The sequence below is a fragment of the Equus quagga genome, chromosome 17, assembly GCF_021613505.1.
Source record: "Equus quagga isolate Etosha38 chromosome 17, UCLA_HA_Equagga_1.0, whole genome shotgun sequence".
NCBI classification, from domain to species: Eukaryota; Metazoa; Chordata; class Mammalia; order Perissodactyla; family Equidae; genus Equus; species Equus quagga.
In genome coordinates, this window is record NC_060283.1 from 27288905 (window position 1) to 27316291 (window position 27387).

At 54.4% G+C, this 27387-nt stretch overlaps 2 protein-coding genes across 6 annotated transcripts in view; one reads left to right on the forward strand and one right to left on the reverse strand.

Moving 5' to 3' along the window:
- Positions 1-16503, forward strand: part of CSTPP1 (centriolar satellite-associated tubulin polyglutamylase complex regulator 1) — a 174863-nt gene extending 158360 nt beyond the window's left edge. The window contains exons 5-9 of one of the 4 annotated variants that reach the window (XM_046644703.1): positions 8930-9015; positions 10694-10889; positions 11523-11632; positions 14028-14091; positions 16327-16503. In XM_046644703.1, the coding sequence (XP_046500659.1) occupies positions 8930-9015; positions 10694-10889; positions 11523-11632; positions 14028-14091; positions 16327-16486 (616 nt within the window). In that variant the 3' untranslated portion in view covers positions 16487-16503. Of the gene's footprint in view, positions 1-8929; positions 9016-10693; positions 10890-11522; positions 11633-14027; positions 14103-14360; positions 15131-16326 lie in introns of those variants that run through there. The other 3 variants (XM_046644705.1, XM_046644702.1, XM_046644704.1) reach the window with 3 other exon arrangements.
- Positions 16504-16536: 33 nt separating this feature from the next.
- On the reverse strand, positions 16537-27087 carry ARFGAP2 (ADP ribosylation factor GTPase activating protein 2). Of its 2 annotated transcripts, XM_046644697.1 has the most exons (17): positions 26926-27087; positions 26633-26751; positions 25983-26055; positions 25337-25468; positions 25171-25251; positions 24266-24344; positions 23931-23987; positions 23201-23242; positions 22785-22837; positions 22190-22326; positions 21958-22089; positions 20008-20136; positions 19793-19927; positions 18708-18834; positions 18456-18549; positions 18218-18336; positions 16537-17753 (listed from the first exon to the last, which is right to left on the reverse strand). In XM_046644697.1, the coding sequence occupies exons 1-17, from the start codon at positions 26995-26997 to the stop codon at positions 17733-17735; spliced, it is 1602 nt and encodes a 533-aa protein (XP_046500653.1). In that variant the 5' UTR covers positions 26998-27087; the 3' UTR covers positions 16537-17732. The 2 variants fall into 2 exon arrangements, with proteins under 2 accessions (XP_046500653.1, XP_046500654.1); XM_046644698.1 differs by lacking the exon at positions 23201-23242 and having other exon boundaries at positions 26926-27086.
- Positions 27088-27387: the final 300 nt, after the last annotated feature.

Here is a 27387-nt window from a genome sequence, read left to right on the forward strand (position 1 = left end):
TGACCTTGCGGATCTCTCTTCACTTCTCTAAGCCCTTGTTTCTCTGTCTGTAAAATGGGGGTAATAATAGTAACTGGCTCATGAGGTGGTTGTAAGATTTCAACAGAGAAAACTGTAAATTGCTTAGCATGTTGCAGACATTCAATAAATCATAGTTTCTTGCTGTTAAAATAATGTTGGCGTTATTATTATTACCAAATTTTAAAAAGATAAATGAGAAGTTCCTGACTTCCCTAAGGTAGTGCTTTCTGGCCGTTTTTTCACTTCACAACACTCAGAAGATAATATGTAACACTAAGTAGGGTAAAGACAAGGCTGCCTGTGATTAGCCCGCGGGCTCTGGCCTCCTCCCGGCTGGGCCAAGGGGACCATCACACCTGTAACCCCTTCAAGGCCCACGGCCTGGGGCCAGGAAGCTCTGTGTTCCGAGGGTGAAGACTTAAAGCCACAGTTGTCAAACCTGAGCGTGCATCAGAATCACCTGCAGGGCTAGTTAAACCGCCATGGCCCAGGCGCATCCCCAGAGTTCAGTGGGTCTGAGGTGGGGCTCACAAACTCACCGTCCTAAAAAATTCCCAGGTGATGCTGATGGTCTGGGCCACTCTGAGAACTGCTCGTTTAGAGCGTTGCAGGCCAGTCTCATTCTGGCATTTCAGAGTTGATTGTATTAAAAGGAATTGTATTTCCTTCTCTCTCTTGTCATCTGAAACACTGTTTAACTCGCTCCTGCCTTACTAAAGACCAGATTCCCTAGTGAGTAATATATGTTTAATAGGAAAAGCTCTTCTATCATGGTCTGTGCTGAATACATATAGTGCTTTGCAAGCATGTAAACTCCTAAGGAATATAGTTTTAGACATAGCAGCTCCCCCCCATTTAATAATGTCACTTTTCAGCTGGTCCCTGTGTCACGAAGGCAGGAGAGCCCAATGGTGAAGGACTCAGGGGCTGGAGCCAGACAGCCCTGGATTCAAATCCCAGTTTCTTCGCTTACTGGCTTGTGACATTGAGCAACTTCTCTAAGCCTCAGTTTCTTCATCTGTAAAATGAAAATAATAATGCCCGTCTCACAGAGTTGTTGTTAGGATTTAATGAGATAATGCTTGTAAAATACCTGTCACATGGCCCTCAAAAAAGATTACCTCTTTTTAAAAATTACAGTTAGTGAATGGGGAGTGATGCTTCCTTCCTGTATTCATTTTCCAAATGGTCGCTGAGTGTCTACCATCTGCCAGACCTCGTGCCGCACACTGAAGGAGACGGCGTCATGCTTTCGTGGTGTCTTTCTTTCCGAGTGCCTCTCCCCTGCAGTGTCCTTCTGTGTGGATATCCTCCCCAGATCTGCCTTGCCATCTCACAGGATCACTGTTGCCCCAAAAGGTCTTTCACCGAAACAGACTGTCCTTTCTTTGCCCTTTTATTCACCAAACATTTATTGAGTGCATGTTATGTGCCAGTCATTGTGCTTGTGCAGGGGCTGTGGCAGCGAGCAAAACAGATGTTCTAGCCCTCGAGGAACTTACAGACTGATATAGCAGCAGACTTGGAATCGATGAAGCGCCAAGTGCTGCAGGAACGTGTAAACAGCAGGCCCGGCCTAACCAGGGGAGGCATGGAGGGCTTTTCTAGGGGGAAGAGATGCTGCGTTTGGACCTAAAGGATTAGTAAGAGATGAACTTTCCCTCTCAGCTCTCTAGCCTTATCATAAGGCCATCACAATGACGACAGTATGGTACCAGAGGAAGGAGGGACAAGTGGATCCTGCTAGGCAGGCGGAACAAACCCACACATTTATGAAAACGTGATATGTGAAAGGGCAGTGCTGCAGAGCAGTGGGAAAGGGAGGGTTCCGTAAGCAGTGGCTGGGCAGTTGGTTATCCACATAGGAAAAATAAATGAGATCCCTGCTTCATACCGTATTCAGAAGTCAGTTTCACATAGATACAGACCTAAGTGTGAAATGCAAAACTCTGATGCTGATGGGAGTGTAAAATGGTACAATCACTTTGAAGCAATTTGGGCAAATCTCCAAGTTCAGAGGTATGCTGGTTCTAAGGAACACGCGGCGTCGTTTCTTAAGTCACCACTGGAACAATCTGCCTGTCTTTCTGCAGAAGAAAGGAAAGAGTGGTGTCTTCATACAGTGGCGATCCACACAGCAGCGACAGTGAATAGAGGGGGATATATGCATTGACACTGATAAATCTCAAAATACCAAGTTACAGAATGATACATAGAGAATTTGAAAACAAGCAAAGCAAAGCTAATGTTTTAAGAATGTAGGCATTTGCATTAGTTACTTAGTATAAACCATGCAGCGGGATGCCAACCCCCACGTGTCAGTCAGTGAACGCTAAGCCGCCAAGTTTCAGCGGTGCTCTCTACGGAAGAAGGTAGACGAATGGGATGAGGGAGCGGTGCCCACGCGGCTTGAACAGTAAGTGTAGTATTTTACAAAGCTTTTAAAAACTGAAGCGAGGATGGCCAAATATTAAGGTTTGATGAAATTCGCTAGTGAGCACACAGGTGTTTGTTACGTTATCCTGTGTAATTTTCTGAAGTTTTAAATATTGCGTTTAAAACAAAAAGGATGGGTAGGATTTAGGTAGGGAGCAGTGAGAGGGAAGAGCCATGGAGGGAAAGTGAGCAGCCTGGAAAAGAAGCCAGGCTTTCACCAGGGATGACCTGCAGAAACTTTGAGAAGCCCGTGGGCCTGGAGTTTAAGGAGTGTGGGGGCTGGGAGAGGAAAGGAGAGCCTCACAGGCCATGCACTGGATTTGGGTATTTATCCTGAGAAGGTGGAACAGTCCCCCGGCTGTACAGCTTCTTGGAGGGCCAGGATAATGGGGTTCAAATGGCTGGGCGAGCGTTCAAGCCCTCTTCAGAGCAGAAGCGGCTTTGGGGCCTACGCTCCCAGCCCTCCTGGGGCAGATGTCCTACACTGACAACAAACAAGTGTGGGAGAAGGGGCAGTGCCACCAGCAGGGAGGTGTCACCGCACCAGAGAGCGGAGAGTCCACTTTCCTTACCAGGCGCAGCTGCAGGTGCGGTAGGCACTGTGAGTAGAGTCAGAGAGACCTGTGTTTGAATTACAGCTCTTTCGCTTCTGCCTGTAACCGTGGTCAAGTTTCTTAATCTCTCTGGACCTCTGTCCTCTCAGTAAAGAGATTCCCTGAGCTTACCTCGCAGGATTACTATGAGAAGAAAATGAAACGATGGATGTATGGTGCTGACAGAGTAAGGCCCTAACGAGCGGGAACCATGTTGTTGTTGTTACTACCCACACTCTCTGGATCCAGCTTCTTAAGCACTACTGGGCAGGTGGGGCTTGGGGTACCCTGGAGGTGCAGGGTGGAGCCGGGGGAGAGCCAGGACCTGAGCATCCCATGCTGCTTTGAGCGCCCAGACTTGTGGCAGCTTGCGCGGCACGAGGATGCCTCCAGCACAGTCCGGAAGAGGGGCAGCCCTGGGGAAGAGTCCCAGGGAACGCTGACAGCAGCCTCTCCCACCTGCAGGAGGCCACCAGAGTGTAGTTCCACTCTCTCACGGCGCTGACCTGAAAACAGCCTGCGAGGCTCATGGGGAGCCCAGCCGACTTGGGGACACACCTCAACTGCACCCATGAAAGCCCGTGGTCACATGACCCCCCAAAGAAGTGCAGTCATGACAAGTGGCTCTTCTGTCTGGCCCTGGCGGAGGGCTGGCTTCCCCCAAAAGTAGACTCGAAACAAGATATCTGGCTTCCGCCTGAGAGCTTCTGCCTGGCTGGGTGCTGGCAGCCCTTACTTCCCCTGAGCTATATTTTTATTTGCTATTTTGAGTTCTTCCAGCACCTTCAACCAGCTAGAATACACTTATTGATAGCAACTAACACTTACTTTGCACGTTTAGTATACCCTAGACATGGTACATCGTCATACTGACTCTTCACGAGAATACTGTGGAGTAGGAACTGTGACTGCCCCCTCTTTACAGGTGAGGAAAGTGAAGCTCAGAGAAAAGGCGACTTGCCCCAGAAAAGCTCACTGGGCCTGTGAGTGGCAGATCGGGGACTTGATCCCAGGGCTGCTAACCCAGAGCTGTAGGGACACGGGTGCAGCTCACGCCACCAGACAGAGGGGACTGACCCTTAGGGGTGAATAGGAGGTTGGCAAGTCAGTACGTTCAGGCTGGAAGCTGCTGCTTCCTTGGCACCCACTTGACTCTCGGCCAGCCAGCCCATCCCAGCTGTTGGAAGTCAGCAAGGGAGGGAGAGGGGGCCAGCCCCCTCGGGACTAGCTCGGACGCTGCCAAGTGCTCTTTCTTCATTCCAGTCGCCTGCGCTGGTCTCCACCCTTCACGTGGTCCTGCTCGGAGCCAGCCTGAACTGAGCTGCCTTTACTCCCCCCAGAGTCCCTCTCTCTAGCCCTGAGGCATGGCCTGCAAGGATCCCTCCATGGTCCAATAGATCCGCACAGACTCCGGCTGGCAACAGCTCCCTGTTGGCTCCACTTCAGAGCAGGGGCGGCCCAGCTCCTCCAGGTGTCAGAAGCAGCTGGCACGTTAGCCGAAGGCCTCTGGCAGGAAGGGGTGTTGAGCCAACTGCCATGAACTGGAAAACAGCACATGTGCATGACCTCGTCTCCAAGAGAGTCCTTCTTGAGCCTCTGGGGGTGGTGACAAGTTTGAGTTCAGGGTGAAGGAGCTGTCTGTGGGATGTAGGGCCTACAGCCTGGGGTTGTCCCTGTCGCCAGATGCAAAGACAGACCTGCAGCCTCCTGCCTGTCTTACCCACAGTCTGCCAGGAGTCCAGCACCAGAGACCCAGAGCGTTCAGGGTGAGAGCGTTAGCCTGGGGATGGACGGCGCAGCACGTGATGTTTCCGAAAGCACCCTTTTGTAAGGCCTTCAGCCTTTTCTGCAGCCACAGGCCTCCGACCAGCAGACGTTTCCCCCAGAGCCAGCACTCACAGGAAGAGCTGTTAGTTCTGTCTGCCCTTGGGAAACACTGTCAGAACTAGAAGAGGCTTTCATACTTAGCGGAAGTCTGAGCCTTCCGGCTTCTGCTTGAATATCTCCAGCAACAAGCAGCTCACTCCTTCACAGAGCAGCCATCATCCCAGAGCTGGGCAGCTTGGAAAGGTCTTTTAGAGCCAGACTCTAGATCCCTGGGCTCTCCTTCGGGGCTCGGGGTTCAGCCCTCACTTCCTCCTTGGTCTTCCCTTCTAAGCTACAGGATCTCAGTGCAGCCATTTGTCTGCTGTCGTGGTCTGCAGACTCTCTGGCGCTCTATGACTCTAGCTTATTCCTCTAAAAGGGACTGCCAATCTGTTCACATAGTGTTCAGATGTCACCTGGCCAGGGGAAAAGAAAAGGGTCCTGTGGCCTCTCTTACTCATTTGTTCATGCTTTCCTTCATTCAACACATATTTCCTGAGTGCCTACTGTGTGCCCTGCACCGTGCTGGCCCTTGGAGTCAAGCAACAGGCAGAGAGACACGTGTCACCTGGTGGATCTTAAAGTCCTGGGGCAAAGACAGACATGAGGCATGTGAGGAGGTCGCAGACGAAGCCAGTAGCAGGGAGGCCTCCCCTCGTCAGCAGCGGGGCGGGCTTCCCAAAGAGGTGCTGCGTAGGCTGCAACCTGAAGAGCGAGCAGGCACCAGGAAGGTGAGGAGGGGGCATGCAGGGCAGGGGCACTCTAGGTAGAGGGACGGCCTGGCTTGTCTGAAGGGCACGAGGAAGCAGGGAGCATCGGGGACTCCTGAAGGATCTGCGTTGTCGAACGCAGTGAGGGTGCTGCCTGTGGCCTTCACCGAGTGGAGAGAGGTCAGGGGAGGCAGAGGTGGGTCATGTGGGCTCACAGCCAGGCTTAGGACGGGGGATCCTGCTGAGGCCCAGGGAAGCCCGTGAAGGGTTTTAAACAGAGTTGCAACATGGTCAAATTCACACTTTAAGGAACATCTTTCTGACTGCAGTATGGATACTCAATTCGAAGGAGGCAAGGCGGCTGGGAGACCGGATGGGAGGTCATCCAGGAGCCCAGGAAAAGGTGGAGGTGGGCGTCAGAGGGCGGCTGTGGAGCGGAAAGAAGTAGACGGATTCAAGAGAAGTGTCGGGGATAGGATCGATGGCCCAGTGACTGAGGCGGCAGGGAATCTCCGGGATGTCAGGAGGACTCCCGGGTCCCTGGCTGAGCAGAGTAGCGGGTGCTGTCGCTGTTCAGGAAAGCCCAGAGCCAGTCGGCTTTCATGGCAGCCAGTCTCCCTGCCTGCATTCCAGAAAACCCCTCAGCCTTTTGCACCCGTGCTGCTGGGATCCAGCCACGTGTCCCTCAGCAAGAAAGCCCCTGTGCTGTCTGCCACTCCCAAGTGTCCTACTGGTCCCTCCCGACCTGTGTGAGTTTCAGCTCCCCAAGGAGAGAGGTCAGGACCGGAGCACACGCAGGGCTGCCCAGCTCCCACAGAGACTGCTCCGCTTGCTCTGGGGGGGTCTCCTGCCCTCCGACGGCTGTGCTCTCATCTCCCCCAGCTGCCCATCTCCAGAGAGGGTGCTCAGGTTCACAGTCAAGCGCGGCCCCTGACAGAAAGCCGCAGGCTGGCTCTGAGCTGGAAGGGCAGGTCCTGTTTGCAGCTCCTGTCCTATCTGTGGCTGAGGGAGGAGGATGGTATGGCAGCTGGCTTCGAAGCCCTGGTGTGGCGGGGCCTGTCTCAGAAGCACGCTGATTAGCAAGAATTACAACTTGTGGAATTAGACAGTGGTGATGGTTGCACAACTCCATGAATATGCTAAAAACACTGTACCCTCTTAAAGGGTGGATTTTACGGTATTATATTGCAATATAAATAAATGAATAAGCAGATAAAGAAATAGTAAATGGAGGTAAGTGCTGTAAACAGGAGCACTGGTCCAGGCTGATGAGAAACAGGAGCCAAGTAACGTCATCAAAGGCTCTGGCTCCCCTCCCTGGTGTCCTGCTTGTGTTCTGCGGCCGGCGCCCTCTGTACTCATTACCTTGAGGCCCTTCGAGGTCCTGGCTGTCCTGGGAGCAGGGCAGGGAGGAAAGGGCACTGGCTTCTCTCCTCTGGGGCCTTCTCCTTCTCTGCTGAACCTGGGAAGGAACACCTTTGGGTGCTGGTGGCTCTTCCTCCTGAGCGCGCCTGAGGGAGCCAGCTCTTCCTCCGAAGGTTGGGTGTCCGCCCTACCTGCCCTCTCTCCACCTCTCTCGCCTGTCCCTCCCGGTCCAGATAGCAGAATCTGGGCTCTGCTCACTCTCTCTTCCTTTCTGCCTGCCTGGGCTCTCAGCTTATGAGGAGGATAACCACTCGGCCTCTGGCTCAGCTCTCGGTCCCTCGAGCCATCGATGAAAGAACCAGGGCGCCCTCCTGTGGCCTTCGGCAGCATTGTTCTCCCCACCCTCTGGTCCTGACTTTTTTCCCAGTCGGAATTTTAATGTTGAAGTCTGGCAGTTGAGGCAGGTTTTCTCTTCCCCAAGAGATACATGAGAAACAGTTAAGACCCTAAGACAGGTGAGAAGAAAAGAGATAAATTAGCCACAGAAACTAAGAAATAACATGTTAGTGTTTACTTTCTGTAACTTTATTTTAAAAGAGGCGGTGTGAGCTAACAGAAAGCACATCGCCTGTGGAGTCGAGACTCAGTCTCTTCACCTGTAAAATGGGAATAAGAACAAGACCGACCTTGTAGGATTGTCGTGGGATAAAATGTAATTAATGTAGGTGAAATACCTTGCACATTGCCTGCCATGAAGTAAGTACTCGGTAAATGGTACCTGTTTCTATTGTTATTACTACAACTAAAGACCAAATCTAGGAACGCTTTTCTCTCTTCGGGAGATCTGAGTCCAGGGCCAGCTGCCTTGCACTATCCCAAGGGCACCACTCATATCACATCCTCTCTAAAGCCTTCCCAGAGGCGAGCAGTGCTGGCTCTGTCTGGAGCTAATCCAGCTTCCATTTGGGGGACCATCCAACACAGGAGGTGGAGAGAGGTTTAGACAAATACACAAGACAGCAAAATAAAACAATTTTTATAAAAGGAAAGATAAAGCCCGAAAGACCCAGTCAGAAACAGATGAGGGGCCCAGCCCCCCTCCATTCGATGAGTTTGGCACCCTGCCTGGCACATGGATGGAGCCCAGCAAGCGCTAATTTCCTTCCCTTCCTGTCCTCTCTCCGATGAGGCCCCGAGCAGAGTAGGAATATGGCTGGGTCTGATCCCTTTAGTGGTCACATGGTTTTCTTCCTGTGAGGTGGGTGCGCAGTGGGAGGGACTAGAGAGAGGAAAGACCAGGAGGTGGTCAACTTGTGAGAGCGGACAGCCAGGAGGAGCAGTGGCCACCATGGCGTCACAAGACGGGGTGTGCACTTTGACCCTCTCAAGTGCAGAGTCCCCAGTAGCTCTGTCCCCTCTTCCCGCTTCCCTTCTGTGTCCCGGGATGGAGCAGCCTGTAGCTGTTCCGGCCCTTGGTAGCTTATTAAATCTCAGTACCACTTGCCAAGACCCCTTTAAACCTCTTGGCTGTTCTTTTTGCCTTTTCTGATCAGCTGTATTTATTCTGAACTAAATGGTCCTCACTGCAGGATGAAAGGATTTACTGCTTAAGTATATGAAAAGAAATCTTGGCTGCATTACAATTGCAGCCTCTTCTCCCCCGGTTGCTGCCCTCCCCATGCTCCGTCTACTAGCTGGTGCCACAGAGACTGAACTGAGAGCCTGCCCCGGGAGTGTGGTCTGTTCAGTTTGGTGGCAGAGCCCAATTGATGGAGGAGAAGTGGGGTGACTGGGAGGAGCTCGCTTTTGGGAGCCCTCTCCCAAATGTCTTGCTGCCCCAACGGAGACTGGAGCCCCAGGAACGGCTCCCTTGCGTGCTCGTCCTCTCTCTCATACACACACACACATTGTCTCACATTTTCTCTGCTTCCCCCTCAGGATTGTGCTCATGGACGATGCCATGGACTGCCTGATGTCTTTTTCAGATTTCCTTTTCGCCTTCCAGATCCAGTTTTACTACTCAGGTAAGACTCTTCCAGGGCCCCTTGTGGCTCCTGTTGGGACCACGTCCCCCTCTCCTGCCCTGCTGCCCTTTCCATCTGTGTGCCTGGCACACACATTTCTCTCCCCCCTTCCTTGGGTGGTGTGCTTCACCGCGGTCACTAACAGGATGTCCAGTTCTCGCTGGTGGTCCCAAGATCCAGTCTGCAGAGCCTGCTCCCTCAGCCTCCTCAAGACACAGAAAACCACAGCGCTTCCAGGCAGCAGCGCAATAAGTCATTTTAAATAACAATGAAAATAACAACAACTGCATTACACGCTACTGTAACAACACACGATGAATTCACTGTGTATCGAAAACTTACCATGTCCCAGGCATAGCACTAAGCACTCCAATCCTTACAGCAAGCCTGAGAGACGGTCTGCTGAGAGAAGCTTCGCAGGTAAGGAGCTAGTCAGTAGCGAAGCCCATTCTGCAGCGGAGGGTTCACTCCGCAGCCAGTGCTCTCGGCCGCTCTGCTGGTCTCTCCCCACCCCTGACTCATGTGGGCACACATTTTCCCACGCACACGGCTTTTAATAAGCACACTCCAGTCCTATCTCACACTCCCCCTGCTCCCCAATTCACACCAGCTGTGCCCTGAAAGCCCTTCTGGAATCAGGTGGAATAAAAATAGCTGAATAAATACAAATCCACATCAGCTCACACACAGCGACATCAAATGGAATGTTGGGTTTGGAAATTGCTGACCATGTCCATAAACAAACTTGTTTAAAACGGACTCTTCCAGTAAACAGAAGGCTGTCCTTGGAGCCTGGACATGGCCTTCCTGCCAACCCTCCAGCCAGCCCTGACCTCATTCAGGCGCCACATTCTGTTTCCTTGATGGCAGCCCAAGGGCCTGGTCAGGCAGGGGCCGGAGCTTGGGGTCTGGCCACCTGCTCTTCGCAGCTCCAGCATCTATTCCCATTTCTCTGAAGCTCCCGGGCCTAGAGAAGGAGCAGCCAGGTTTGGGGGAACCGTTTCCCCTCACTGCCTCCGGGCCCTCTCCTTGCAGCACTCCCAGAACGGGCACAGCGCTGGGCCCCAAGCATCGCTACCGCACAGCAGCGTGCATTGGTCAGCAGTGGCTTCCTGACAAGGGCTCAATGACTAGAATGGGAAAACAACCTCAAAGCTTTAATAAATTAGCAGCTTGCAGGCTTTCTCTTCCATGCTGATATTCCAGCATGCTCTCTTGAGTCAGAGATGCAGGTGGCCTCACAAGATGGGGCTTCCTGTGGGAGTGGGCACACGTTCACTCTTTCAAAAAATACTTGTAGCAGTGCTAGGTGCTGGGCAGGAAGGCGACCAAGGCTCATCCCTGCCTTTGTACAAGGATCTTCCATCCCAGCAGGAAGACAGAGTAAATAAATAATTACATGGAAAACACGTCGTCGGATAAGTGCCACGAAGTACAGGGTGCTGTGAAAGTGGGGAACGGGGATCTCACCTACTCTAGGAGCATCTGCAGAGGAGGGGGCCTGTGAGCTGAAACACACATTAGTGTCACCTCTCAGGAGTGTGTTGGTCACACAAAGTCGAGGGCTCCTGCTCCTGGGTTGGTGTGGAGCTGAGGTAACAGAGAGGGGAGGACACAGTGAAGGGACGAAGTATGTCCCCCCTGCCTGACCTGTGCCCCCTCCACCCATGGTACCCAGAGTTCCTGGAGAGCGTGGCTGCCATCTATCAGGACCTGCTGTCAGGCAAGAACCCCAATACAGTGATTGTGCCCACGTCATCCAGCGGGCAGCACCGCCAGCGGCCGGCCTTGGGCGAGGCCAGCATGCTGGAGGGAGTGGAGGCGTCGCTCTTCTACCAGTGCCTGGAGAACCTGTGTGACCGACACAAGTACAGGTGAGAAGTGGGCCTGCGGACCCCACCTCAGCCCCAGGGATGTTGTGATTGGTCCCGGCCTCCTAGGGCCCGTGACGGTCATAGTACAAATTAGGGCAGTGCCATGTGCCCGCAGACCAGGCTGTGGACTGAAAAGCTGCCCAGGTGGCTCATGTGGGGAGGATTACTTCCACTTGGGCAAGACCAGTGGTAGATGACCAGCGTGGCCCCTTCTTCATGCCAGGAGATTGACGGGCCTTGACTTTTTAGAGAAAAGGAAAAAACATTCACTGTACAAAGAACTCACTTTACAGAAAGGGAGGGTTAAGCTGTCCTGTGTGGCACAAAGTCCCCTTCTGGTCAGAGAAGCCAGTTTTGGTCTCTTCCAAGAAGAGGCTGCCACCTATTGCCATTTCCCCATCCTTCCCCTCCCCCCTAGTGAAGGCACCAGTTGGTGAACATGCCAGCCCTTTGTGTCTACAGTCGGGGCCTTGCTCCTGGAGGTCTGCCATGCTGCCCCAGGGTCTTAGGGCCCCCAAGGCAGGAGGCCCCTCTGTCTTGGCTCTGGGCATCTCCTAAGCCTGAAGTATGGATGAGAAGTTGGCACTCAGACTTGCTAGTCTTTGAATCTGGCATCTGTGTTCTCCCTTCTAGCTGCCCACCCCCAGCACTGGTAAAAGAGGTCCTTAGCAACGTTCAGAGACTGACCTTCTATGGATTCCTTGTGGCTCTCTCCAAGCATCATGGCATCAACCAAGCCCTAGGTAAGCAAGAACTAGCTGTGCCAGCCTCTCCTGCCCCCACGAGACAAAGGCATGCAGGAGCTGGCCTGGGTCGGCAGACATGGTGCCATGGGGACCATCCCTGCCTTGACTTCTCAAGGCCAGACTCAGGCCTGGGGAGCTGGAGCGTGCACAGGACTGTGCCCTCTTAAGCGTCTCACACTCCATGATAAGGGACATAAGGGACGGCATCCCCGCCGAGGCCCTGCCCGGACATGCAGCCGCCTCTCGGAGGCGGAGGCGTGCCCAGCCCCTCCCCAGAGAATCCCCAGTGCCGCTTTGGGGCGGGGCCTGCAGGCTGGGCAGACACAGGGCTGTTTACCCAGTGGCTCTGGAGATTATGTGTCAAAGAGACCTGAATCCATTGGTAAACAGAGCAAAGGTGTGTCTGGAGAGGCCTTTTTCCTCAGCTGGAAAAAAGACCTGATTAATCTGAAAGGGAGCAAAAAAAGAGGAAGAGGCCTGCCCTGGCCGTTGTTCCTGTCCCTCATTTCATTCTCACTGGTTGGCCTTCTCCACCCACCCCGCTCCTCCCCCTCCCACACCTGCTGCTCTCCTAGGGGACGAGCCACCAGGCCACCATCCGCCAGAGCTTGAGGGGTCCTTATTTGTCTCTCTCCTCAAGAGTACCCAGGTGTGTTTGGGATCCCGGGTCCCTGAGTCTCGGAGAAGAGACATACAGCATTCCCCTGCCTTCTGCCAGTTGAGGGAACGGGGTCCAGGGAAGGCCAGTCCACATTCTTTAAATACCAGCCACAGTAGGCCGGGCACTGGGCTAGATGCTTCAGATCCCACACGGTAGAGCCTGCTGGGGGTACTCTGGGGTCCATGGGAGTGCAAACCCCAGCAGGACGGACTGAGGGCCCTTCCAGGCAGGATGCCACCTGGCAGCCTGGTTATTCTGAACCAGTGCTTGGGACATGCACAGGTCTGGGGACCCCTCAACTAAGTGACGTTGGTAGCCAAGGCTGCACAAGGAGTAGAAAGGAGGCAAATAGGAGTCAGAAGTCAAGGGTAAGGGGGCAGCAGGTAGGATTTGCTTAGGTTTTCTGTCGCGTTCGTAGGTAACTGACCGCCCTCCCTTCCTTTCCACCAATCGGCTGCTAGGAAGGAAAAGGAACCACTAACTGGATCACAGCCTGGACTAACCTCCTGCGTCACTTATTCTTTCAAGAGAACAATCACACATTCAGCCACTTTTGCGGAGCGCTAATGCTGGGTGGAGTGGCAGACAGAAAGCAGCATATCGTCTCTGCCCTCACCTGCGTCTCCAGTGTATGAAATAAAGATCCGGACAGACCTGGGTGCAGCCAGTTGTCCACCCGTTCTGAAGAGGGGTTGTCCTGTTCCCTTAGTCCTCAAGGCACCCCCACACACACTAAATGAGAGAGTTTCATGGAACATAGTTTGAAAACCACTAACTTAGAGCAAAACGGGCCAGGAGGCACCTGAAAAAGCTCTGGAAAAGTCCTAAATTGAACTAGAGCCACATGGGTAATTTTAAGATTGAGGCTTTCTGGAGACCAGCATTGCTGCGTGCCAGATCTAGGTTCTGACCACCAGTAAGCTCTTCTCCCTCAACAGTTTGCCGGTGAGAATCTTTCTGTCTGCAAACTTCAGCTTCGCCTTCCCTCCCACTGCTCACAGCTCCAGGGAGCATGCAAGACTCTCTCCTCTTACCTTTTCCCAGGATCAAAGAATCACTTCCCTTAGTTTGTCGCTGAGGAAACAGCTCAGAGATTTGTGGCAGAGCAGAGACAGGACAGCTCCCCCTCCTGGCAGCTTCTGGCCACGCAGAAGAGTTTGGTCTGATCCTGACCAGCCTTTTCTTCTCGCCCTTGGGACCCTCCCTAGAGGAGCTGAGGCAGCCTTTTTGACCATTCTGTCTCCAAAGTGGGGTCACCCTAATTTGGGGGCACAAAGCTAAATAATTTCTGGTCTTTGGGGTTAGCCTGGGCCATATCCTCTCTCTTTGGCTCCTTTTCAGCCCAGTACCTGGTTTCTCAAGGAAGGACTAAACCCCCAGCACCAGCTCACAACGGACCATCTAGTCTTGGAAGGGGATTGCCCTGTTTGTGCAGAGACCTTGACGTTTGGAGATATCTCATAACTGTGGTCTCTGCCCCAAGTCGGGGAGGTAGGCAGCGGGGTTCACTACATTTATCCAGAAGTACCCAAGACTTCCCGCCCCCACAGCAGTCCTCTTAAACTTCTCTTAAGAGCTCTTCCCCAGATCTTTTAGATCAGCCTTCCCAGGGTCAGCAAAATAGGCAGCCAGGAAGGTGAGGCGCATGGAGCCATCTGCTGTGAATGGGGCTAACTGGAACCTGGCTGAAGGACCCTCAGATTAAATTTTGTGTCCCCAATTATCTCCTAGGAGCTTTGCCTGACAAAGGGGACCTGATGCACGATCCGGCCATGGATGAGGAGTTGGAACGGCTGTAAGTGTCAGGTGGGAAGATGCTGCCCCCTTGTTGGGGCCAAACCTCAGGTGGACATGGCACTGCCCATCATGGGTCACAGAGCACTTGTCCATAACACCCCCTATCCATCAGGGAAGGGTTGGGGCCAGCAGAGCCTGAGGTAGCCTCTCTCTGAGTCCTTTGGGAATACAGCTCACGGTGTCATCCAAATGCAAGAGTGAGCGTGGAGGCCCTGGTCTCTGGACAGGAGGCATCTCGCTGCCCTCTGGGCTTCTTCCCTCCTTCAGGCTGGCCCAAGTCCCAGGCCTGGTCAACTCGGTCACTGCCAGTTCAGAGGCCAGCTGCCTGCCTTCCCGGACCCCTCCCCGGGTTGGCTCCCCGTGGAGACCTCTCCATCACGCCCGCAAAGTGGATGCAGAGAGTGATGGCTCCACTGAAGAGACAGACGAGTCCGAGACTTGAGGAGTCTGATGGGTGCTGTCTGCAACGCCCTGTACCCTCCTCCCGCCCAGCCCTTGGGACTCCCACCCCGCCTCCTCTCCCACGCCTGTGCCATGCTGCCCTCTGCTGGTGGAAAGGCCAAATAACGGCCCCAGCCCACAGACCTGCCAGAGGGGTTCTGACGATCAACCAAACCAAGCAGTGAACCTAGAAAGTTCACAGCCCTCTCTCCCTGGCTCTGTCGCCTTTGCGCTTTACTCAGGCCCCAAGCTCACAGCAGACTGAGCTGAGGCCACCGGGAAGGTGACTTGGCCTTTGCCTTTTGCTGACAGTCCCCGCATAAGGGTCATGTCCCCACAGCAACTCCAGGAAGGGGGAGACCATGAATAAGCATGCAGGGCCTTGCATGATCAAAGGTGCTGCCAGTGATGCAGGTACTGGGAGGGGATAACCACGGTGGCCTTCTGCTGGAGGAAAAGCCACTAGCCATGATAGGATGAAGGGTGGGCACGAAGACAATTTCACTTTCAAAATCTGCTTCAAGTCTCCTCTGTGTCTAACAGTTAAACACATGAAATGAATAAAGTCCCTTGTGTCTGGGAAGCGGTGAGTCTAAGGCCACCAGACTGAGGATGGGCGAAGGGAAGGGGCAGGTTTGGGGTTTTGGAGCCGAGTCCCAGCTTTTCTGGCAGGACTGGGAGGTGGGGACCAGAAGCCCACCCAAGCCTGGAGACCTGCCTCAGATAATGAGCCAAGAGGGGCTTACCTGCTGTACAGGATAGCAGCCTTGCAAAGCAATGGTGCTCACAGCTGGAACGGGCCTTCAGAAGACAAGCTCAGAGGGGTCAAGGTTCCCATAACTTTTAAGGCCAGCCCTCCAGCCAGTTTCCCCAAACATTTGCCAAGCACCTGCTCGGGATCAGGGCAGTGGGGATGCAGGTGTGAACAAGACAGGCCTGAGGAGTACCAGCTTCCAGCCAAGACTGGACGAAGGTAAGGACAGGTGGTCTTCAACTTCCTTGAATTAGGCAGGGGTCCTCCAGGAAGTAAAACCCACCCAGCAGAGCAGGCTGCCTCCTCGGAAGCAGGAGATCACCATCACCAAGCGCACACGTTCACCTGGGCTCCTCCCTGCCGGGCCCCGCCCGCCTGGATAGTAATAGGAAGTGGGTCCCAATGCCCTGCAGGGTCAGGCCACGACTGGAAGTTCCAGTCCTACTGAAGCTCCAGGCTATGTGGCGAACTCTCTGGACCCACAATCATCTCCAGCCTCCAGCTGATGGAGAGTGGTTCCAAACTCCTGGCTTGCATCAGAATCACCTGGGGAGCTTGTTTACAATGCCAACAAGCTCCAGTTTGGGATGGGGCACAGAAATCTGGACTATGCGCACTCCAGACATTCCACAGCTGCAAGTCCCAGACCGCACTTCAGAGGTCACTGGCTTAGAGCCCCATGGCTCTACCTGTCCTTTCTAATCATCCACTCCCCAGACCAGTGGCTTACAACTGTACTCCTACAGGGGTCCTCGGACCCTAGGCGGCCAAGATGTTCCAGGAGCCCCTAGAGGAGAAACGGGTTGCCAGGCCAGGGGTTTATACATAGACACGTCCTTTCTTCATGGATTTAAGAGCGTTCCGTTAAGGTCTGAACATTTTCGTTGTTTTTAAACCCCACTGAGAAACACGCCCCCAGTCACACCCACTGCCGGGATGAGGTGCAGGGCTGCTGAGGGTGCTCACCTGCCGCAGCCACGTGGCTCAGAGGATGTTAAAGGGCCAACTAACACCAGCTCTTTCCTCCGCGTGCAACAGGGTGGTGAGGTCGAGGCTGCACCGGACCTCGCGGCAGCACAGGGCCCAGGAGCCAGGCACCTTTGGCTTTCACAGAAGAGACAAGTTGGAGGCCCTGGAGAGAGTGCCCTCAGCTTCGGCACCGACACCCTCCCCGTATCGGTGGGAGCCCAGAGAGTGAGGCGAGGGGCCTGCACTGGGCAGGGAGGCAGGATCCAGAGAGGACACTACTTCACTCAGACCAACAGGGGCCCAGGGCCCCATCGGGGCTTTATTTGACACCACTTTGTTTCAATACAAACAGTCCAGAAAGAAAGTCACGTCCCTTTGGGGGAGGGGGTTGGGGGAAGAGTGGTTTGTGTTGCTTGGGAGCCCAACCATCAACCCACAGGGGGTGGGCTGAGCCCAGACTGCCAGCACGGCAGGGAAAGATGGCACCAAGGATGACACAGTGCATGGCCCAGCGGCCGGGGGCAGGCCTGCAGCTCTGTAGGCGCCTCAAACTCTCACTGGTGGGTGCTGTCCAGGACCCTCTAAGCCCAGGATGATGCAGAGGAAGAAAGTTGAGCCCCAGGAGCCTGCTTCTGTCCCTCATGTCCTCTGCTTCCTTGGCCAGCATTACGCTCACAGCATCCAGAGCAGGGCACAGGGCAGATGAGACCCACCAAGCAGGGGAAGAAGGGACAGAGGGTCCTGCGGTCCACAATGGATGGTATGGAAGGACTCCGGACACCCAGGAGGAGAAGTAATCCTCCAAGTGATCACTGTAAAAAGGGGTGATGAGACAGAAGATCACTTGGGCCTCCAGGCTGGTCCCAAATGAAACCTTTAGGTGCCACATCAAGTTTCTACCCTTAGTAAGGCCCTTCCCCTCCCCTGCCCTCTCCTGGTGCCCAGAAGAGGCCACTGGAGCAGCAACAGCAGCAGCAAGTCCAGAGCCTCCCTCCCCTGGGGGCTGGTCTACAGCAGAACTCTTTCTAGACGCCCCCACTGGTTCCAGAGAATGGGGCCCAAACCCCCCGATGATCTGGAAGGATCCTAGAGCTGGCAAAAAAGCCTTGCACTTTTGACCTTCCCTACTTGGGGAAGGGCTGGACTCAGAATAAGCTATCCTGAGGAATGCCCACCCCTCACTCCCAGTGTGGCAGGACAAGTGAGCAGCAACTGTGGGGGCAGAACTGAAAGGACAATAATCTAGCACACAGTGAGGCGGGGGGCGGTGAATAAAGGGCTCCATCTATAGGCAGAGGTCGAGGGCTGGTACCGCCGGTTCCCCTCACCCGAGATCCTCAAAGGCCACCCCACTCACACACCACACATACAAAGTAATAATGCCTCCCCAGCTTCCACAAGGCAAGCATCCCTGGGCTGGGAGTCATGGGGTTTTGCTGCTGTCACCACCATAGGCCTAAGCCATGAAGCCTGGATCAGTAGGAACCATAGCGATCCTAGGGATGGGGGAGAAAACCACAAAGTCAGTCTCTAAGTCGCAGCAGCTTCCCAGCATGTGCACCCTCCCCGCAACACAGCCCACGGTACTGGGGTACTCGGGCGGGGAATCCGGCACCAGTCTCACCATGGCAGACTGTTTCCTGTTTTATTGTGACCTAGGAAAGGGGTTGTGGCCAGATCCCAAGGGGGAAGCCCTGCCTGAATCACCGAAACTGGGGAGGGAGGAGAAAGAGCAGTACAGGTGACAGACTAGGGGAAAATCAGTGCAGACGTGGCATCATCCTAGGGAGAGGCCCGCCCTGGTGCCAAGCTCAGAGGAAGAAAGCTGCCCCTCCAGGAAAGTACATGCTCTCAGGCTGAGGGGCTCCCCACAGCAGTGTCTGGATGAGGTGGAGAAGGCCAACCTCCAAGCACTGCTCCTAAGGCCCTCCCACCCCAGGGCAAGCAGCCCCAGCCTCACCTGTAAAGAATTCATCACACCATTGGCCAGCACAGCCATCTTCCCAGCCACAGACTTGACACCCTGCTTAAACTGGGCAATGTCAGCCGTGGGGAGCACGTTCCCCAGAGATACGCTACCTGTCAAAGCAAGGGGAGGGCTGACCCACAGCCCTGCAGGGAGCCCTTCCCACTCCACAGGGCCTTCCAGCTCTGCTCACAGGCCTTGCCTGGTGTCAGCCACACCACTGGGGCCCTACCTGCTCCATGAGCTCCATCCACGTCCCCAAAAAGGTCTGAAGAGCTGATGGCGCTGCTGCCTGAGAGCTGCTGTAGCCGAGACCTGGCTTCATACTGGGATGAAGAAAAGGCAAGGGTGGGATCTTGTGGCCCATGACCCAAGAACTCACACAGGCCCGGACACCCTGGTGCTGCAGCCCAGCGGAGCAGCAGGGAGGAAGCTCCTGCTTCTGCCTGCGGCTTCCAGGCTCAGGGTGGACAACTCTGCTTACCTCGGCATCCACCTCCCGCCCAAAGAACATGTCAGATGAGATGGCTTTGGCTCCTGCAAATTTCTGACGCGCCTCACTGGACTCGAGGCCTGAGCTCCGGCTTTCTGCTTCCCTCCGGTTTGTGACTCTGCAGGGTAGACGTGGGACATCTCTGACCCTTCCCATTACTATCTGAGGCCAAAAAAAACCACCAGTGGCCCCATCTGACTATGGCTCTGGGACTCAGGGGCCCTCTCCCCTGGATGAGGCCCCTCCCTTCTCCACAGTGAAGCCGAGGTAGAGAGCTCTGTCACCTCCACTAGGCAGTGTGGAAATACGGTTTGGAGGGGCCTAGACTTCTGCCCCAAACCACTACCGCCTCACCAAGGTCCAGGACGTGATGATATCACTCCTGCTACTCTATTCCTAGTTATGACTGGCCTAACGTTAGGGTGACCACATGTCTCGGTTTGCGTGGGTTTATACCTACTCTCCTGGTGTAATTAATAGTACCCCCTTTTACTCTCAAAAGCAACCCAGTGTGGATGAAAAGGCATATGTTCACTCTTACCTGGCACTGATATGCACAGACACTGGGCTGGGTGTGTTTATAGTTTCATTAATTTAATCCTTAGAACAGCCCTGTGAAGTCACTACTTAAGTCCTCATTTTACAAATGGATTATCTGCAAATAACCTATCAATTACACATTGCCCAGATTAACGTGAAACAAGCTTTTTAAAAAATAAATAAAATAGGAGCCAGAGACCCATATCCCTTAGGAGGTCAGAACTGACATAAAATCAGGCCCCTCCTGCCAGAGAAATGGACCTCGAGCAAAAGCAGCTCCTAGGCCTTCTGTGCTGAGGAAGCACAGCTGAGCCAAAGCCCGATCCCTGTGCTGTCTAAGCCGGCAGCCACTAGCAACACGTGGCTATTTAAATTTATTAAAATGACATTAACAATTCAGTTCCTTGGTTGCACTAGCTAGTTTAAGGGCTCAGGAGCCACATACTTAGTGGCTACCACATGGGACAGTGCAGATCCAGAACATTTCCAGCATCACAGAAAGTTCTACTGGACAGTGCTGCCCTAGACCACTCCACCTTTCTGAGATAGGCCGGATGCTTGAGATGGTCACTTCTGGCTCCTTCTCCTCCATCCTGTCCATACCCCAGGAGGCATCTGTATCCCAGCGGGAACCAAAACTTTCCCCCAAGGAAAAGGGGTTGTCCTTGTACCTAGGGAGACAGTACACTGGCTCAGAGAAGCTTGACGAGGAACGTGGTAGCCAAAGTGTGCACCCCAACAATGACCTTACTTTGGGGGTCCAGAGGCAAAAGTACCAACATCGTCAAACAAATCCAGCTGCGAGCGGGAGGACTTTGCAGTCACCGGGGTTTCCTGCTTGATCACCTGCATTTCAGACAGCACCGAGTGGGAGACAGAGCTATGGAGGAAAGCACAGCCAGGCCACAGGAGCGCCGGTGAGCGTTAGTGTCACCACACAGGAGAAGATGCCCAGCTGTTGGCATAGACCTGGCTTCTCCTTCTCTGGGCGCCACCCAGAGCCTTCCACCCCCACCCATGCCCAAGGCTGGGCCAGACCCAGCAGGGAGCGCTGACAACTGTGCTGAACTGGAGAGTGCGCCCTCAAGTGTCTGCACATCAGCTTTGTTTTCTCAAAGTAGTGTTTCCCTGGCAAATGACCGTTTGCCTGCTATAAGTTTAACAGTAACGTGCACCCAGTGGTGGTGCTCTGTCCTGGAAAACAACTGCCGGCCTTGCTGCCCTATGAGCCACATCCTTCACGAAGATGGCTACATACACACAGAAAGGAAGACGAAAAATGCCCACAACCAGGGAAAGGAGGCTAACGACATCAAAGGGTAGGTTCTTAATTACCCCATTCCCCCACTTAAAAAAAAAAAAAAAGCACAGAGCCTGGTTTTCTGCACTAAGGCCTGTATCTGCTGTCTGGTTCCCAATGAGAAGAGGCCTTGAGTTGGGCCCACAGGACCACCTCTCGAGGCCTCTCTTTCCTCCAGTATCTTGCTCCACAGGGGCATTTTAAGGACTAATTTTATTTAAATAAATACATTTAAAAATATCTATAGCTTTTAGCTGCCAGAACCCCAAGGAGTGAGTATTTTGCAACAGAGCTTTAAATAGGGTGGGCTGCATTTAAGTAAAAGATTCTACTGCACTACAAAAAAGAAAAAAACAGCTGAAAAATTGTTCATACCCTTTAACCCAGTAATTCCTGGGACCAAAACAGGGACGGAAAGGAGACCTAACATCCTTTTTGGGATTGAAATATTATGTTTCATGTTCAATTAGCTGAGGGTTACAAGTAGTACACAGACTGAAAGGGAAGAACCTAAATCCAACGGGCACATGGTCTGAAAGATCATGTAGAAAGACCCAGCCTCATCTTCTTCCAGAGAAGCAGGGATTAATGGCCAAACATACTGAATTTGGAATCAAATAGTTCTACATTCAAGACCTAGTTGTGCCAGTTACTAGATTTGCGGGCTTCAGACAAGTTGCTTAATTGCCGAGTCTCAATTTTCTCATCTTTGGAAAGGAGTAACACCACCTCCTGCACAGGACTGTCGTGTTTAAGTACATAACACCAATGGAAGAGTGTGCCACTCAGCACAAGCTAACGGTAGCCAGGACTGCTGGGCCTGGCACTGTCAGATATGCCAATTTTTGAGAGAGATCAAAAATCTCTAGAAGTTAACTTGGGGTAGAGCTAACAAAATGTACACAACAACTGGTTTGCAGCCCCTGTTTGTGGTTTTTTAAGAAAATGGTCCTGAAACAGGAAGGATACCACCCAACCAAAGGACGTTTGAATGCCTGGGGGTATTTCCAAGCGTTACCGTGTCTGGCAGCACAAATGGCATTTAGCGGACAGGGATTAGGGATGCTAAAAGCCCTGCAATTCTCAGGGAGGTCAGGAGAAATGACAACCTGTCACAGGACTCCAAGCGCCGTCAGCACCCCCCTGAGGAAGCACCTCCCTGGTCTCTTAGATATACTGAAAGGCACCTGATCCTATGTTTCACTCACTCAACAAATACTTAGGGAGCACAGACCTCCTATGTGCCAAGCACTGTACCGGGCACTTTAAGACAACAAGCAAAGCCATCTATTCAGCCTCAGAGGAAGCCTCAGCCTGCAACCCCAAACTGCTGGGCAGAACCTGCAATGGTTCCCAAAAGACAATGGCACTGCCCGGCCACACCCCGGAGCTGAGCCTCACCTTCGGGATACCAAGCCCATGCCCAGCCTCTCTGCCTGCTCTCGCTTCTTCCCTTCCAGATTCTGTAGCTTCTTCTCCTCCTTCTTCCGGTCAATTTGCAGCTCCTGGTAGGCTAGACGCATGGAGGCAACCCTTGGAGGGAACAAACGTGTCAGAGCCGGCACCCAGTCTGACCTGTCCTACCTGCCCACCCAACCCCTCATGAGCCGGGGCCCCTCCGGCAAACACTCACATGGACTCCTCGGCCTGCTTCTTGGCATCAGCCACCTGCTGCTCACGGAGTTTCTCTGCCACCTGGGCCTGTCGCTCAATCTCGCTGAAGCTCTGGCTGCTCACCTTCTGGGCCCCGAGGCCTTTCTTAGCACCCAGCTGGGAGGAGAAGCACATGACAGAGGCCTTGCCAACCACAATGTCCTCCATCCCCTCCCAGGTATGGGTACTCTAACCACACCCACAAGGAAAGGGGTTCTTCTTAAAGTTGAGGGTAAAAAACAGGCACCCAGTGAGCATGGTCGAGGGAGGACAGCGCTCCTGCTGGAGGGCATGACGTGGCCCACACAACCCCAGCAGAGGCCTCAGGGCCTGAGGACAGCAGCTAACGCTGACCAGGCGCAGTACGTGCCGAGCACTCAATGCACACGATCTCACTGACTGCTCCCAGGAGTCCCTTGAAGACAGGTATCTTGACGGCCCTTCAGAGGTAAGCTCGGAGAAGTTAAGTACCTCCGTCAAAGTCAGAGAGCCAGGAAGCGGTAGGGTCGAGGGGTGAGTGCCGGCAGTGGGACTTCAGCTCCCAACCAGTCTACCATCCTGCCTCTCCCACCTACCCCTTTCTTAGCTGCTGCTGGCTTCTTCTTGCCAATGAGGGAGGTTTTCAGTTCTGTGTGAGAAAGAGGGCGGGGCACGAGTGAAGACAAAGGGAGGTCAGAGGCAGCAGCTCAATCCACACCATGCAGCTTCTTGGCAAGAACTTCTAAGAAGAACAGCTTCAAGCAGGGGAAGGCAAAGCTGCCACCACCAGTTCCAACCGATGGCATCAGGGACAGTCCAAGTCAGACAAGGTCAGGGGAGGCTACTGACTCCCAACAGACTGAGAACCTAGACCTGACGCGCCAGACGGTCGAAGTCCCTGAACCAACCGGAAGACTGCCAGGCAGGGAGCAGATGCCAAACACCAGCCTCAGCTCCTAAAGCAGGGAGCTGGCGTGCAAGAGCCTGGGCTCCCCAAGCGGCTGTTGATTACCTCTGGCAGGAAGGGCCCCTTTAGGTGACAGATACATGGACTCTGGAGAGAAACAGACTTGTGGCTAACAAGGGGCCCAGGCCAGAGCCTCCATATAGCTCCTAAGCCCAGAGGCCCAAGTTATCTCAGAGGCCTCTACAGAGCCCCACTTTAGACCAAGCCATGCCAGCCTTCTCATGGGCTCAGTTCGACAGTCATTCTGCTGGCTTCCTGCCCCAACCCCCAAGAGTCATCAGAACAAACGAAAGTCAACACATGGATTGTTCACCCTGAAGCAAGTCTGAAGGACACTAAGAGTAGAAAAGACCTGAAAGACAGGACAGGGACTGGCTGAGAAAGGGCAACGTCACCTCCAGCCACGAACAGCTCAGAGCTGTCCCTCCATCTCATGAAATGGACCACACAGGCCAATCCTGCCTCAGACCCCAGGGTGAGGTGTCCAGTCTCATGCTGGCCTCACCACCCTTTGGCTAGGCCCAGCCCCACCCCTGGAGGCAGACCCCAGGCCTTGCACCACCGCACCCAGGTTCACCAATTCAAAGGGCCTGGCTCTAACGTCCTGGCAGTTGACGTTGCAGCCACGAATTCAACGCCAGTCCCCACTCCAGAAAGGTCAGATGCTCGGTCTCCTGGGGCCTCAGTCCACTGACCAGGCAGCAGCAGATCTAAAAACAGTCCTTGAGGTCCACCCTCTCCCAGACACCCCTCACCTGCCAGCAGGCATACTGACCCAGAGAGGCTTTGGGTGAGGTGCCAAGCAGATCCGTGTTGGGGCCGTGCTCCGGCTCTGTGGACACAATGGTGGGAATTAGATGTAGAGTTCAAAGCCTCCTCTGACCTCCCCTCAAAGGAAATGATGGAACAAGAGTAGGGGCACTTGCTTTCCTCAGCTTCCTGAGGCCACCGAAAGATAAAAGGAATGCCTACCACCTCCTCCAAGGGATTGAAAAGAATCCCAGCCCCCCCAGAGATAGAGGAGATGTCCCGCTCCTATTCCCATGGCCAGGTGTCCCCTTCCCAGCCCTGAGGACCAGGGCACTTGGTTGGAATCCAGGAAGAACTCACGTGCCAGGCCACTGCTCTCTGCCGGGGCTGGCTGCTGGGTCTCTGCTGGGTCAGTGGCTGGTGCATTCCAGGCAGGGGGCTGAAAAGGAGGCCAGATCACAGAAGCCTCAGTGAGTCACTCCTGGTGGCAAGGAGCACGAGCCCCTACAAGTACCGTGTGGAAACAAAGCCCTACTCCAAGCCCATGAGGAAAGGAGACTAGAGATTAGTGAGTAAAATTATAGTTGCTATTCACCATGGAAGAAAAAAGCAGGAAACTAGCAGCTACCTCCACTATCTACTTAGAGCCAGAGCCCATTCCCCTAGTTTACTAACAACTAACCGCTACTGGGTACATACCGTGTGCCAGACACAAGTCACAGGGCTTTTCACACATAAACACGTTTAATTATCACAACAAACTCAACGAGGTAGATACATCTCCACTTTAGAGGCTGAGGTTTTGACAGGTTAAGTGACTTGGCCTTTCCAGGATGGTGGCTAAGTGGAGGAGCAGGCAGTGAGACAGAGAGTCTGCCTACAGCCCCCAGTGCCAGCAGCGGGGAGCCTCGCAGGGCTGGGTTGCTGGGGAGGGGATCCTTTCATTGTCCCCAAACACAGCGCCCTTCTTATAGGAGAAAAACCCAGGAAAAGTTGTTTGGCATTCCTGACACCTCTTGAGCCTTCACGAAACTTCTCCTTCTCCCTAACACCCCGGTTTATAGGGTCCATTCCTAAGGAGGGCCACATTGCAGCCCCACTCATGAGAGAAGGAAACACCTGCACCTACCCAGCTGTGGACCCCAGACATGCCGTCTGAGGTATCACACCAAGGCGAATGGAATCCACACCACAGAAGGCCTTGGCCTCGGTAAGTAACCCACCTGTCAGGAACGACAGTGGGCAACATTCCTGTGGGCACTCACCTGAGTGTGTTCTGTGAAGAAATCAGAGTCCTTCTTCTCTGGGGAGTGACCGGAAGCACTAGTCATATTGTCTATCCAAAGCTGGGAGGGAGAAGACAGCCTTGAAACCCAGGGCTCTGAAGATTCCCACCCACCCCGCTACCCAGCCCAGGGAACAGGCACCTACATCAGTGCCATGCCTAGCCAGGGCCGCGCTCCCCAGCTGCCGGATCTTTTCCCGGTACATCTGGGCAGCTCGGCTGTTATATTTGGTGTTGGCATCACTCGCTGTGCATCCATGTTGGCGGAAGAAAGCTGTCTGGAGAGCCAAGAGGAGAGGCGAGCAAGCTCCAGGTGATCTCCCCAGAGCAAAAGAAGCACCCCCTTATAATAGCCCGGTCAGTATGCAGACAGGATGATACGCTCTACTGATACCAGTTTTTCACAGAAGTAAAGCTCCTCAGAAATTCCTGTGAAGAACGCAGCTTCCCACCCTCTGAGCTGGCTGGCTGAACCCAGCCCTCACTGGACCCCGCCTGAGCACAGCACGCCGTCCCCACTGTGCCCATCCTTCATCCAGGCCTGAAGACCTGGAGGACTGTGGAGGCCCCAACTCCCTTGGCCTTTCCCCGAGAACATGTGTCTCGTTTAGCCTTAATCTGAAGCCCCTTTGAGAAGAACAACGACCAATTTCCAAGTCTAGAGAGTAGCGCAGTGTTGATATAGACCAGAGAACCCTGTGAACAGAGAAACTGAGAGGGCCTCCCCGGAAGTCACTGTAAAGTTAGTGCCCAGGCGGAAAATGGGGGCCGGAGGCTGGTAAGGAGCCTTACCGCATTGGCGTTCCCGCCGACCTGCATACACCTCAGCTGGAACCAGCTCCAGTTGGAATCCAACTCTGTGGACCTGCAAGGGCTGCGTGTCACCCACCAGCGGATACCAGGGGACGCGTCCCTGGCAGACCCACACCTGTCATTTGGCCTCGGGCTGCAATAGGCGCCCAGGAAACATTAATCAGCCACCACCCCTCCACTCGACCCTGTCTATGAAAGCTTTGCTGTCCACTCATCTACTCAAAAGGGTACTAATTATTTCCCAGATCCGAAAGGAGGTCGAATTCTCAGGCGCTCAAGCTTGGACTTGGCTTCCCCATTAACGACAGCCAGTCTCGCTTCCGACGTATCGACGGATGTATCAGCAACAACAAGGTCAATGCAACTAAGTTTTCCCCGAAACTAACGCTTGGAGTGTCGAGTTTGACCGCCAAGAAAAAAGGGAGTTTTAACCCAGGCGCGGAGACGAACCGCCCCTGTGGCAAGGGGCTCGCACAGGCGGTTCCCTCCCGCGGGCGGCCGCAGACCCCGGGCCGGGAGGTTTCGCATGCCGAATTCAGGGCGGTCCCAGCCAAGGCAGCCGCTCTCCCGTGCTGAGCACACAGCCCCGGCCGGCCGGGGGCAGCCCAGCAGCCGCACGGGGCCCCCACCTGATGAAGCTGAGATGGACGCCCAGGGAGCGGTGCACCCCAGAGCAGTCAATGCACAGGAAAACGCCGTACGTGATGCTGGCCCAGCTCGGATTCTTGGCGCCACAGTCAAAGCAGGCCTAGGCGGAGGAGGAGAGGAGCGACGGTCAGGGGCCCCGAGCCGAGGCCGGGTGCTGACACCCCAGGAAAGCAGCCCGCGTCCGCCGCTCTCCCTCCCTCAGGCCCCGGGAGGGCCAGGCCCCGGAGAGACCCTCTCGGCCGGCGCACACCCCGCGCGCCTCCCGTTCCCGCACCTTGTTGGTCGGAATTGCGCGAAGCCTTTTAAAAAGAGTCTGGATTTCGGTCTTGCTCGGCTCCGTCGCCATTTTCTCTCCTTCCCAGACACCAGTGCGACCAACAGGTCCCGTCACGGGCCAATCCGCGCCCGGGAAGGCGAAGTAACCTGGTTGGTCTCAGCAGTGCCCTTGCCAGCCGAGGGGTGGGGGAATCTGTCCGATCTGCACCAATGAGCGGCCAGCGGGGCAACAGTGACGTCAGCAGCCTCGGCTCTGCATTGGTCGCCCGAATCAACGCTGCACCAGGCCGGGGCCAATCCGCAGCCAGGGCGGAGCCAACCCGCAGCCGGCGCGGAGGGACGGCTCGCGGGCTGGTCCAAACCTCGCCGGAGCGCTGCCCGAACGCCCTGCTAACCCCAGAAGGGGGAGCCATCTCCCAGGAGGCGCGGGCTGCGACATCGGGGACTCGGGCTTGAGCTG

Excerpts from the sequence above, each read along its gene's own strand:
- ARFGAP2 (XM_046644697.1), bottom strand. The coding sequence starts at position 26,997 with ATGGCGACGGAGCCGAGCAAGACCGAAATCCAGACTCTTTTTAAAAGG. Across the intron at positions 26,056-26,632 it reads GTCCATCTCAGCTTCATCAG|GTCCACAGAGTTGGATTCCA; the intron begins GTGGGGGCCCCG and ends CAGCCCTTGCAG. Across the intron at positions 19,928-20,007 it reads TTTGCCTCTGGACCCCCAAA|GTACAAGGACAACCCCTTTT; the intron begins GTAAGGTCATTG and ends CTGTCTCCCTAG.